Source organism: Pleuronectes platessa, chromosome 4 (genome assembly GCF_947347685.1).
Source record: "Pleuronectes platessa chromosome 4, fPlePla1.1, whole genome shotgun sequence".
Classification (NCBI taxonomy): Eukaryota; Metazoa; Chordata; class Actinopteri; order Pleuronectiformes; family Pleuronectidae; genus Pleuronectes; species Pleuronectes platessa.
Genome location: NC_070629.1, coordinates 4,600,677 through 4,614,965, shown reverse-complemented (window position 1 = coordinate 4,614,965; position 14,289 = coordinate 4,600,677). Strand labels below are relative to the sequence as shown.

At 40.6% G+C, this 14,289-nt stretch overlaps 2 protein-coding genes across 2 annotated transcripts in view; both read right to left on the bottom strand.

Annotated features, from left to right (window-relative positions):
* LOC128437680 (uncharacterized) overlaps nt 1-14,289 on the bottom strand; it is a 57,560-nt gene that overhangs the window by 38,018 nt on the left and 5,253 nt on the right. The window lies entirely within an intron of this gene.
* On the bottom strand, nt 3,336-12,557 carry LOC128437932 (uncharacterized). The gene is made up of 4 exons (XM_053420227.1): nt 10,727-12,557; nt 8,977-9,838; nt 5,107-8,573; nt 3,336-4,260 (listed from the first exon to the last, which is right to left on the bottom strand). The coding sequence occupies exons 1-3, from the start codon at nt 12,555-12,557 to the stop codon at nt 5,114-5,116; spliced, it is 6,153 nt and encodes a 2,050-aa protein (XP_053276202.1). The 3' UTR covers nt 3,336-4,260; nt 5,107-5,113.

Below are 14,289 nucleotides of genomic sequence, written 5' to 3'. Positions count from 1 at the left end.
GTTAATTTCAGCAAAGTTGCTGTAATATTTATTTTAGATTAGAGTTAACATGAATGATTGGCTGTCAAATATATTATATCAAATATATACTCACCATTGTTTCTCACCTCCAACCTTCTCATCGCCTTTTTCCCTCTGTCACTGATACGTATCTGCTTTTAAAAGCTGCCATTACAGCAGGATATTAACATGTGACAGTCAACTGTACAGTGCCTAAACAAACACACACACACATGCCAGCCATGCATCAACGCACATACTATAAACATGCATAGATTAGCATACATTAGCATATTCCTCACATCTTTAGTTTCCATTTTCCTTCATGTATTTTGTGTTGCACTCTTGTACATCCACAGACATGACATATAATATATATTACAGAGTAAATAGCAGAATTAGACCACAGGGACAGTCATGGCTTTCTCTTTAATAACTGCTCCACTGAGTGTTGATCCATCTCATGACATTGCTTGACATTGACTGATTATTTATTTCCAGTAGAACTGATGAGATTCAGTATGAATAAAGCTAAATGTATTTGTTTTCAATGTCAGTATGTTGGATTTAACTGCAGACTGTTCATTATATCTCTTTCCAGTTGTTTAACTTGGCACTAGGGCACCTAAAACGATTCCTTCCTTCACCCGCTGTCATCATCTGTTGAAGGTGGACTAACCTGCTAACTACTGCACTCCCTGCACATAGATCTATGATGCCAATGCCTTGTGCTGTTTTCAGTTGCAGAAGGATGCGGGTTAAGTGTGGATACAGCGCTTGTTTTAACTTATTATTCTTACTGTTGGCTAACAACACATTGACTAACAGTAAACACCACTCTGGCTCCATTTGAATGATTGAACTGTATTTAGCTTTATTCTTTTCTGCTGAGCAGCCTTCACTGTAGGAAAGTTTAGTGTAGCTACTGGATGATGTAACTGACTATCTCTCTGACTGGAGGGAGGGTAGGAAGAAGATCATCTCATTTCAGTAAAGACCATCCTTTAGTGGCAGCAGTCCTTCTGTTTCATCAATCAACTCTAACTTATCAAGATTTACACAAATGTACCGAATAACCATTCTCCTGTAATTATGTGTTATAATACATGTTAAGAATAACTGCAGATGTTTGTCACAAGGAGTTCATTTGTAGAAGGAGGCTCCTCATTTTATCAGCTATTTCTTATTTTAGTTTCTTTGTTTGGTTCTATCTGATTTGCTCTCTTTCTTTGTGAAGCACTCTGTGACTATTGTCTGTGGAAGCGGCTTTATATAATGGACATTGGTAGTTTGCAATGCAAACATTATGAGCCACTATCAAATAATTTAGTTGTCTGAAAATAATTTAACAAATTAATTTGTGTTTTGTGCAAAGATTAAGACCAAGTGTAGTTGATGGTGGCAACTGAACATATATCTAATTTGTAATCTTGGAACACAGAACAACTTACAGACACCTCAAGGTTATCTTTGGCTAGTAGTATTGATTTTTTTAAATCAGTGATGAAGAGTGATTTAAATCTTTGGCATACTCACCAACAGCACAAGCAGTTTATGGGCATCTCCCAGAGTTCCTTGCAGGATGTGACTCACAGTTTGTTGGACGACTAGAACACCATACCAAAAATGCTAATTATTTTACTTTGTGTATGTCATTATTCTGTTATATTTCTTAATGATAATTCATTTTGGGTTAGGGTTTATGTTTGATTCCACATTTGTAATTTAGAAAAAAACACCTCTCCATTAATGTTAGACCGTCTAATCTCATCAATGTTGAATTTGATTTGATTGATTGATTGAATGACTTGTATTTTCTCCTGTGAAAGTGAAACATACTGTTTGAGGAAACAAAAATAAAGTGTTAATGTAACCTCTGTGTTGTCTGTGTAACATTTTCTTTCTAAACAGGATGCTGACATAAAGTGTGGGGCTTGTTGCTTTAGCTTCAGTGTTATTTAAGGCATATTTAAGGCCTAAACAAGCTTCCGGTCAACTGAGACAAATCTGACAGCCTTTATCAAATTAAGCAATAATACACTTATGATATTTCTACAGTTAATACTGTGATCTGCATATGTGTCGCAGTAGAATTGAAGGTAGAGCAACAATATCTGAGTCAACTTACGCAACTTTAGAGGCTTCCCCAAGTTGTTAAGCCCATACAGAGATGTAAATATATTTACTCTGTGTGTGCGCTGAGTCAACATACACCTTAACGCCCCCCCCCCCCCCCCCCCAGAAAATGCTAAACATCCACACTGGGTCATATCCGTAGGCTTGCATCTGCTCACAGGTGTCTGCTGACTCAATGGACGGCTTGGAGGGGCAGCAATAGGGGGATGGTGGTGGCTCGGAAGCATTTAATTGATTACCCACTTGGGAGGGTGGAAGAGGGGATGGATGAGACAGACACATACAAACACACATGCAGATCTTTCCTCAAACCATCTGCCTGGGGGTCCACATCTCACCACCACACCAAAGGATGAGGGGAAGGTCTCTCTGTGACCCATAGGCTCAGAGAGCAGTATGGGTGGATGGTTGAAGCCCTATGAGATGAATTGTAATTTGTGAATACGGGCTATACAAATAAAATTTGATTGATGATTGAATGAATGTTCCCACAGCTGTGATTTCAGTGCATTGGCAAAATAGCATTCTGGTCAACTTTCCATGTATTAGCTGTCAGCTCAACAAACTCAAGGGACTTATCAGATAGTTTGAAACACTTTTATAATTGTTTCAGAAAAATGTCTTAAAAGTAAAACCTGTGTTCCTCTAAGCTACTTTCTTCTCTGCTGCTGGGATAGATAAGTGAATGAAGGGACTGACGCTGTATTATTTCATGTCCTCTACTGCCATCTGGAGTCCACAATTGGGAATAGTGTCGAGGCTGCTGATTTTTCAGGTCATTGAGGACTGGCTGATCAGCTTGTGTATCACAAATAAGCACAAGGCCTCTGCAGAGGGACACACAGGGTTGTTTTAAGTTGACTCCAATGTTGACCAACTGTACCTTCAACAATCTTAGATGCGTTGTGCTTAAACATTTAAAGTGTTGCATTGTATTTTTGTACCTCATTTTATTTGATTGTGTTAGAGTTCTATCATGGGTAATGTTTTATTTATTATCAGCCATATCATGGGTTTGTTGTACAGTACTTTTTCATGGTATGTATAATGCACATGACTATATTTGGAATTCTATAAGACAGGTCATTTTATTTCAGGTTGCCTTAAACTGCTGTACAGATGGAACCTTGCTGAAATAAACACCAATACATATGTTTTTGATAATTTGATTTATTTTTAGATTTTCACACAGCAATGAATAGCCAAATAATATAGAACGGAACATTCTATAAAGGAATAGACAGTGCAGATTAAGGGTTGGGATTAGAATGTCAGGTGTACAGTACCCTATAAATCTCAAATATACTTGCACAGGAAGTTCAGTGATAAATGTCAGACAGTGTATATATACCATGTATCTGAACATAGATACTTATAGTTCAACAACCAAACACCTCACCCACACCCACAGCACACCTTCACCCAAACCCTCAAATTAAAACATACAAATAAAATAAAGAGAAAATTCCTTTTTAGTTGAAGATCACAATGGAATAGATGAATGCTCTTCAGTTTAACGGCAGATTGTATCAATCATGTGGTTACTACAGAAAGCAACAGAGCATCTCTTGTGTTTCAATTTGATGGTTTAAGTCTGTTATATCATTTTAAAGTTAATACAATCATAGTTAAAAGGCTAGAAAATCCCATTTTAAATGTGACATAAACAACAATAAACACAACTTGAAATACACTTATCCCATCACAGAACAGCATTTAGGATTTCTCTGATTACACATCTAGATTTCTTGATGGCATGTATGATTGTTGCAGCGATCTGAATAACCAATGGCAGAAAAAAATATTTGACCATGGAATTCACTTTTTCAGACTTACTTTAAAACATCTTAAACATATGTGAAATACATAGGATAAGATTTGCTTGCTGTAATATTTGGGTTATATAGCAAGTTGCAACTCTTACATTTACATGTGAATACTAAATTCCAATGTATGATAAGATATAGCTTTAAATCCCAAGCAATATAAATTTACCAACCCCCCCAAAAAACATCATTAAAATGAATACCGACAGGTGTCTACACGAACGTCATGACAGGTATGTAGACCTCTGTAGTTTTCCTGACTTCTTTGCCAGCCATATTGTCAGGTGTCAATATCCCTCTGTGAAAAGAACACAAGAATATTTTTCAGTTAGATGAACTGCTTACCGTAATAGACCATTCACTGTAAGTAATCTCTTGTGTGTACGTTTCAGTGAATAAACTCTGTGCCAGAGTGGGATCTTTTTCAGTTTTTTTCCACATTTTAGTAAATAGCCCAGAAATTTAGGAACATTTGCTAACCAAGATTATCCATAATATTTCTCATGGGAAATAAATCATCACATTTTTTTCTCCTGAACTTCCCTATGTAGGAGAAATAAGGAGCAAGAAACAAGATCTTTTTGAGATGAATTATCCTGACCAGGAATTCTTCCACTGTGTTCTTTGGCTTCTTTGATTGGAATTTGATCACTGAAACAAATTCCAGAAGTTGTGTAGGCTCATGTGTAAGCCCGTCACATTGTGTTTCGGTTCTCACTGACACAAATAAAGATTAGTGGGGGGAGACAGAAGTCGGATCATTAAAGATATGGAATAAGGATCAGGTTGAGACAAGAGGAAGAAAAAGTTATGTTAAAATGTATGATCTGATCAGGTATGGCTACAGCATGGGATTACATTACATTACATGTCATTTGGCTGACGCTTTTGTCCAAAGCGACTTACAATTATTACACTCAACATTTATGAGGGGCCATTTAGGGGTTCAGTATCTTGCCAAGGACACTTCGGCATGCAGATGGGGAAGAGTGGGATTTGAACCGGCAACCTTCTTGTTGAAGGACCACCACTCTACCACCTAGGCCACACCGCCCCAAAGCTGCTCTGTGAACACGTGCCTCTTTTACATTTACCATCCAACCAGACTCTCTTATCAAACACTCTACATTAAATGCCATATTACCTTTGCATTAGAGGAGGTTGGAGACTTGCTTCCTGTGTGGATCAGATTGATTCTCGTAGTCCCTGTTGTTGATCCATGCAGTAAGGGTGTCAAGATCAGCCTTTGACATGACACCCTTGTCTTGAAGATGGTTGAACCATTTGTTGACCAAATCTTTAGAATGTTGCTCAAAGTTATTTTCGAAAATGGCAAGCCTGGTTTTACTCACTCGGTTGTTCTTAAAGTCTCTGTAGTTCTTGGCACTATTGAACTTGAATCTGGGCATTGCACCTAGAATGGTCAGTTTTAGGACACTCACAACATAATCCTGGCTGATTGTGCGAGCCAATAATTTCCTAAATTGTTTTGTTGTTGTACTGGGAAACTCATGTTGTATTTCTGTTGGCACATAAATAGTTGGAAGTCCAAGGCCTTTGTAATTTTCCACATCAGCAGTTGACTTTGTTACCACTTCAAGCATGGCTTTGGTTAACTTGCTATTCTGATTCAATTCTCCAGCTTGCGATATACTACTCACTGGTGGTTGGTGAGCTGCTTTGATGAACTGTCCAGTGCTTGGCTTGCTGTTTACATGTTCTATCCAGTTGTTGTACTTTTTCACTTTTCCATCCTTGATCACCTTTTTGTTTTCTTTTACTGTCTCTTTTAGTCCAGCTTCCTTTGCCATATACCAGTCTCCTCCTCTGATTTCATCCGTCCTCTCTTTGTACTTGAGGAAAGGCTCCCATCGATCTGAGTGTTTCACTAGAGCGTCGGCCTCCAAAGATCGGAGGCGGCCTGCTTCCAAGGCAATCTCTTCTTTGGTGGCCTTTGGTTTCAAGCCTTGTGCCAAAGCATGAAACAGGCTGCTCTTTTCTTTGGTGGTTACTTTCACAGTCTTATTATTGATGGACACATCATAATGGCCGTCTGGGTGTTGTGAACTCTTTGTGTTGTAAATCAGTGTCACCGTTTGACTGGCAGATTTGGTGCTCGGGCTCAGCTCCTGCATTTTGATAAGCTTGCCATGGCTGTCTTGTGTTAGGATGACAACCTTAGTGCCAGTGGTTTCTGATAGGACTCTGATATCAAGAATAGTAGTGGCTGTCGAGGAGTCCTTGATCTTTTCAGCATGAGACTCTGAGCGTTTACCAGACTCTCTGTCCTGTTTATGTTTTGAATTCATGTCTACTGACATGTATGAGATGTATCTGTTGTTTTGTCCAGCCCTGAGTTTGTCCTCTGTTTTTTCACTCTTCAAGCCAGTTTTTACATAACCCCTAATGGTATTATTCACTTGGCCTACGGCCTTTGAAACAAAGTGACTGGAGAACTTTTGGTGGAACACTTCTACCAAAGCATCTGCTAATAAAGCACTGGTTTCGTTGACTAAATCCTGCTTGAAGTCTTCCAGGATCTTCATTTCTGAAGCAGACAGATAATTTCGTTTCACTTTCTCTGTCAATTGTTTTTTCTCTTTAAATGTATTCAGCTCTTTGTGAAGGTTGGAGAAAAACTGGCTTGAAAGGCTCAGCACTGCACTGGTGGCTTCTGCTGCCAGTGAGGCCATGTGAATGCCTTGAATGACTTTCAGAACTACAAGTGTTTTGCCTTTGGCCTCTGATGCTGCACTGTCAATCACCTTGGCGATGGATGAGTTAAGCTTGTTCTGCCATTTGAGATCAGCGTAGAATGGCTGTAAGGCTGTTTTGCTTATCTGCTTGAAAATACCCAGAAGTTTGCTCTTTCTGTTCTTATCCTGCAGGAGATCAGACATTTGTTTTTTATCCTCAAGGTGAGAGAGCAAAATAGAGTCTACCAAGCCAGCCAAAGGATCCTTTTCCATGTTGGTTTTTACATCATTTGCAATACCCTTGGTCATCTCATTTTTAATGCCTTTCAATATTTCTTGCAATACAGCATCTTCTGCCTTCCCAAATGCATAGCTAATGATTTCTTCTGCCATTTTCTTTGCTGTTTGTTTCACTGCATTCTTCATGTTTGTCTTTGATACAACACTCAGGCCTTCTTTAACCTGTTTGGAGAAAAACTTTGGTAATGACTTAAGTTTTTTTCCTAGTCCCTTGACCAACATTTTAGCAGCTTTGAAGCCCTTTGAAATCAGCTTTCCAACCCCAAACCCAATGAGAGAAATACCAATAGATATTGCTTTTTCTATAGCCCATGACTGCCAACTAAATTCTCCTGTAATCATGGACTCAACGCCAGTGATGCAGTCTGATACTCCTTCAACGATCAGCCCCATGCCGACTTGAGCTAATGTTCCAAACGTAAAGGCAGTGAGCAGTGCCCCTCCAACAATCTGCAGAATTCCGAGACAGAACACCAGGAAAGCTTCCCATGGGAACCGAGGCTGCTCTTCCACGGAAAACACATATTCCAGACCTTTACTGTACAGATTGTAGGCCTCGGTTTGGAGATCTTCATCTGTGCTTGACACCAGGGAGAACATGGGTAATTTCTTGGTTGTTGCATCCCTTCCTTTGTCTTTTATTTCCTTCAGCTTCTCGATAGCCTCACAAATGTTCTTATCAAAGTAGCTGAACAAGTTGCACTTGGTTGTTAACTGTTTTTCAAGGCTGGTTGGTTGTTCACTGCTTTTTAATTCAACAGAGGCCATTTTTACAAACTGCAGGCAGACCATGCATTCCTCACTGAGGTACTTCAGAGACTCCTGTGCTTTCTTGAGATCATTGCTGGCCGTAGTCAGGTAATCTCCATTCTGCTGTTTTATAGAACAGTATGCATGATTGTAAAAAGCTATGGCTGCCCAACTTTCATCTTGTACCATTGCTTTTTCAAATAGCTTCATGCTGACATCCCATTTTTTTTCACCGAGTGCAAGATTCCCAAACTTGATGTAGTGGTAAATGCTGGAGCAGGGTGAAGTCTGACTTTGAGACTGACTTTGTGCCAGGGACAAATCAGCTTTCAAGCTCTTTTCCAATTCATTTCTTTTTAAGTTGTCAATTTCCTCTGATTTAGTTTGCAACCAAATTCCCCAGAACTCATTCATGACGGCAACAATAACTGTTTGGTCATCTCCATCGGTGTTCCTGTAAATTCCCTGGAGGGTCTTGCAGTACTCTGCGAAAAGGTCCTCCCGCAGTTTCATCTCAGTTACATCAGCCGTCATGTCATTTGTCCTTTTTGCTGCAAGTCTATTCCTTGTTTCCTTTGCCTCCTCCAGAGAAGACACTGTCTTGAGGTTATCCTGAACATGATCAGTGGTCATGATTATCTGTGCAGATCCAGGTTTACCCTTGCGTGCAGTTCGGCCAAATGCCTGAAGTTCCACTCTTCTGTTCTCAGAGAGGAAGGAGAGGACCACAAATAATCCTCCATTTTTGTTCACCTTGTTAGACACTTTGATGTTGGTGCCACGTCCAGCCAGGTTTGTGGCAACAATGACATCCCCAGGATCCAGTTTCTTATCTATTTTGCTCAAACTGTCTTTGTCACTCCGACTGTAGAGGATGATTTGACCTGGGATGACTTTTTAGCGTTTCATAGAGCTCTTTGGCTTTGGTAATAGTTTCACAGATTACCAAGGCTGCTCTCCCCTCTCTGTATGAATTTGGGCAAACTTGATCCATAACCACATGGGAAATTTTAGATTTCCACTCATCAGCTGAAGTCTCCAGATTGCCCTTGACCTCAAATAATTTCCTCCGGTTGAAAGTTGGCATTTTACAGGCTGAGAGATTGGGATATAGATCCTGCAAAAACAGCATGTCGGTTTCACTCCCCAGTGTCCCTGTGGTCCCATATATTTTCCCATCGTATTTTTCAAAAAAGGAGAGGTTAGAGATAAAGTTTGTCACTGTCGAAATCGTGCTCAATTTGATTTGGTGTTTGATCTCAACAAACTGCTGCAGGCCATCACCCCATTTCTTACTTAGTTCCACAATACCCGTGGATCTGTAGTCAACGGGACAGACACAGTCATTTTCCACAACATACTCTCGTCCGTGCCTCAGTCTCTTTGCCAGAAAGGCATTCTGAACCCAAACAGGCAATTTACTCTCTATCAGATTTTTCAAGAATCCAGGGATGCTGATTTTCCCTGTATTGTTTGTGCATGGAGTGTACTGAATCTTTTCTAAGATGAATTCTGTGATGGGATTGGCGAGGACTTCCTCAGAATCATAGAGAGCAGAACACAAGCCATCATCCAAAACAAGAAATGTAAGTTCTGGAATGTCTGGGTTGTTGTACGGTGTGGACTTTCTAAGAGAGAGCAATCCATTATCATCTAACGTGTACACAGTGAAACCATAGGGGACGTACTGCTCAATCTTTTGGAAAAAATCTATCACGTCATCCTGACTCACAGTTTTAAGTTTCCTGAGAAGTTTGTCTTTTTCGCTATTGTACATTTCCTCTGTAAATCCCTTAGGCACAATCCCTGTCTCTTCAGCAATATGTAAAACGTCCATGGGGTCATCTATTCCATCCATGTCAATTGAGTCAAATATGCTCTTGTAGAATGAAGAAGGGGGACCCTGTACGAATGTGATGTGTCCTGTGGACAAGAAGCCATACTGGCTGGCATGGCCCCAGATCATGGCCAGGATAACATTCAGGTGCTGCATGGAGACCATGGGGCTGGAGAGATATGTAAGCTGCACTCCCTGATCCAACAGCAGTGAGTCCACTTCATCGATGATGATACACTGATAGCTGCGATCTGTTCTCACATCCTTCATCTCAAATATCTGGCGAAGGTGATCTGCAGCAAAGGTTTCAATTGTTCCATAGACCACGTCCTTCTGGTAGCATTTTTTTCTTTCCTCATCTTTAGTCTTGTTTGTGTTTGTGTCAGCCGTGATGTCAAAGTACTTGTAGAAGTGGTTCCATTCTTCTGCATCTCTTTGACATAAAACCGATGAGCTGGACACCACATCAACCTTTTCGCCCCGGAATACACGCAGCGCTGCAAACATTGCTATGACACATGACTTGCCCTCTCCAGTTCCCATTTCCAGAAGCTTTCCAGTGTCAGACAAGGCCAAGAAGCACCAGCTTGTCAACTGAGTGGCTCTGGGCCACCACTTTTCTTCAGCATTGCACACGTGTACAGCATTGCATAAGACTGCTAGGATCTCCTGCAAGTCTTCCGTGTTTGTGCTATGACTCAGCTTCTTAGCCTGCTTTATATTAGTGTGTTTTTTTATTTCACCAGATTTAATCATGTTTTGAACCCACTTTACTATAGAATAAGACTTCTCCAGGGTTTTTTCCTCAATGTTTTTCATCTGCCGTATTTCATCAAAGAGACACTCAAGGCTTTTTATTTCCTCCTCTTCAAAGCCTCTTTCCAAATGCTCCATCACTTTCTTAGTATCAAGGATACTCAAGAGCTCAAGGAGAGACTGATTCTTCTCATCTGTCCACCTAGAAGACACTTGGTATGTTTCTATCAGATGTAAAATCTTCATGATAGAAAAACAGTCTTTATCGTGATGGTGGTCAGTTAATGTTACAAGGAGGGCTATAACCTCCTCTGGTGACCATCTTTTTTGTGCTGTAAGATTTGACACCATCTGGAATTGCCCTGCATGGGAAAAAAGAATCTCCAAACACAAGTTGCCAACCAGGGATGCCCCTTGTTTCTCACATTCCGTTTCTCCACTAAACTCATGGAGGAGTTTCTCAAGAATGGACAGGATGTAGACCTTATTGGAAGGCAAATCTTTTCCAGTGCATTTTTGTGAAATGGCTATGACTTTACTGTCTTCATCTGTGCGTTTGTTAAGGTTAGAATGGAGGACCTGAAAAAGAGACGCGATAAATTTGTCTCTCAGTTCCATCTCCTCACTGTAAAAAATACCCATAAGGCTTTGGAGAGTCTCTGATGCAAAGACTAACGCATCATTTTCCTTGAGCACTGAGAGTTCCAGATTATAGGAAGCACTGAGGCATCTGTCTTCAATGAGAAATCCTCGACTAAGGAGAGGGCTCCCCGCTTCTATTCCCTTCAAGCCACATTGAAGGTAATCATACACAAAGTCATCCATTGTACCATACACAATGTCGGCTTCATAGACAACCATCAATGATGTATTATCTTCCCTCAAGTTTTGGTTGAGTGAAATCCCCAGGTGCTTGTAGAAGTCAGACCACTCTTTAGTTTGATTGAGTGAGTAAATGTTAGAGCTCAACACAATGTCCACTTTCTTTCCCATGAGGACTTTTGTGGCTGCAAACATGGCTGTGACACATGGGTCCAACTTCACACCAACCAATCCTTGTGTTTCGGTCTTCTCAGTCAGCACCAGCATACACCACCTCAGCATCTGCAGCACTGTTGGCCACCAGCCTTTGGTGTCAGACACTGCTTTGCACAACTGAGAGAGTGAATTTTGGATTTCATTTGCATTCAGGTTTCCACTTTTGAAGGAATCTCTCATAAAAGGTTCACCTTTTGGGGCTTTTTCTGAATATTTTAGGACACCGTTGGTAATGTTTTTTATCATGGTGACAACAGACTCATCTAAGTTATTGAGTGTTTTTAATTCTGCTAAAGCTGAATCTAGACTGCTCTCATCTTGTTTTCTGAGAGTCTTACAGAAGTCAAGTAGGAATCTCTCAGGGCCAAGGACGTCCAGAGCTTGGGTGACGGAGTGTCCGGAGTCATCTGTCCACTCTGGTGATAGGTCATACACTTGTACTAATGTGAGCACTTCAGTGATGGGAGCATCCTCTTTATATTTCTCTGACAGCACTTTGAGCAGAGTCACTGCCTCAGTTGGTGTCCATTTGTTTGTTTGCACAATTCTGAGGAGTATTTCAATGCATCCTACATGTCTCTTCTTGCCATTTACATGTGTGAGTGTTGATAGGAGAAGCTCCAAGCACTGGATCTCCATCTTCAAAATGAACGTGGTGGCTCTTCCAACTGCACTCTGTAGTGATGTTGTGAGCGTGCCCAAGAATTCTATAAGAAAGAGATCTTCAGCTGTGAGGTCCTGCTCAGCCCATTGTTTAGCTATGAAAGCTGCATCACAGCTGCCAGGGTCAGTGAAGAAATGCATCAGGTTCAGGTACAGGGCTTGAGTCAGCAGGAAACTCTCAGAGACATTGCATGCTGATTGGCTGATGTGGCTCACCAGGGACTGCACATGATTGGAGATGCCCTTCAGGGAAACTCCCTCAGATATCTCCAGGGACAGGGCACACAGCTCTGTGATTAACACCTGGGCATGCTGCAGAGTGCTCAGAGATGGAGGAGCACTGATCCATTCATCAAACAGGAGATTGTCCAGGGCTGTCAGGATGCTGCCCAGCTGGTCAGCACTCAGCTGAACCAGACTGAGGTCTGAAACTGGGATGCTGCATTTTGAAGAAAGAGTTTCCAGAAGATCATCATAATCAGATTCGTTATTTGCATCAAACTCATCCAGATGGCTTATTAGAACGTGTCGCTTGGTCACAAGTTCCTCTTTCATGGTGCTCTCTATATGCTCTTCCGCTTGCCTTTGTGATTCCTCAAGCCTTTGATTCAGTTCTTCTTGTCTCCTTTTTTCAGCCTCTTGAGCCTTTCTCTCCTCTTCTTGTCTCTGATGCTCTCTCTTTCTCTCCTCTTCTTTCCTCTGTTCCTCTCTCTTTTTCTCTTCTTCTCTCCTCCTCTCCTCCTCTTTCTGCCTTTGTTCCTCATCTCTGATTGGCTTATAAAAACAATGTTGGCATTGGTATTGATTATTGTAACCGACTGGTCTGTAGTATTCGCCTCCATTGTAGACATAAACGTATTGGCCATTGAGAGTAGTTTTGTACAAATCGTTGAAAGAATGGCACGGAGGCAAGACTTTAGAACATACAATGCATCTCAGGCCGTTGCCCATGTGACTCTCTGATGGTACGTTCCCCATTTTTAATTAATTTCTCAGTAGCTAAGCAATGAAGTGTGACCAGATAATCCCTGAAAGATAAAAGAAAAACACAAACACATACAATTTAATGACTACCAGCAACTTTTTGTATAAAACTGAATTTAATGACATTATTATTTACCTTCTAATACTACAAACGTCAGCCTGACTGTCTGAATGTGGAATTTATATCTCAAACCATTCATCTTATCAAATTCACACTTGGTATGTGTGTTGTTATTGTCCTAGGGAAGGGCAGTGTCGAATTTATTCACACACGGTATGTTTAATATGATTACAAATTGATTAAACAGGTGACCAGTGCACTGTAGCAGTCAGTGGGGACGGGGCAGTGGGCCTGAGTCTGAGGACTGAGTTGAACATGTCCTCTTTTTACATCCTCAGATCAAATTCGACAGCAGTTGGAAAATGGGTTGAATTGTGGGTCGAAATTGCGACCAGATTTTTTTTTTTTTCATCTTTCACAAACCATTCCACCATTTCAGACCATTCAGTTTAATTTCATGGAAAACATTGACTGTCAAATATTCATTGCAGATAAACAAGGTAGGACGAACACATTTTCTTTTAATCTTCACTCTGCCCCATAGACTGCTTATAAAAAGCTATGCACAAGCCATCCAGCACCCAAACATTAAAGAGTAACAGGATAATGTTTGAGGAGGACTCACTAATGACGAGGAATAGATCAAGTACACAGCCCATTCCAAACAGGATTAAAACAAGTACAGCGTTAGTAATGGTGAAACTTGCAGCATAGAGCACTCTTATAAAGAGTGACTTCCCTATATCATAAATTTTCAAGAATATTCTCCATTTCTAATCCAGCCAAGAGTTTGTAAAACTTTTCCCAGCCTTTTAGTGTTATTGCTAACGGACATGCTCCCTTCAAATGCTACAGAATTAAAAACTGATACAGTGTCCCCTGCCAACAGAGACAAAGCCATGTCCAAGGCTTGATCCAGTGCAACTCCTGAGAACTGGTTAGCGTTCATACAATAAAGAAACATCTGCACTACTATGATCAGAAAAGCTTCATAAACTGAGTGTCAAGCTCACATTGTCCTCTTGTGAATTCATGTCAGCTGCTTTTGTGGATATCGCTTGTACTTCTTAGGTTCTTTAACAATATTTGACCTTTTATATCAGGATATCCTAAGAATCCTACTGACATGAAAAGCATGGTTAGAAGGCTACATGTATTAATGAAAAGACATCAATATGGAAGTTATGGGTCTGTGGTTGAAATAGTTGCAAAGGTGACAATAGCTCCACCCATGAGATTCAC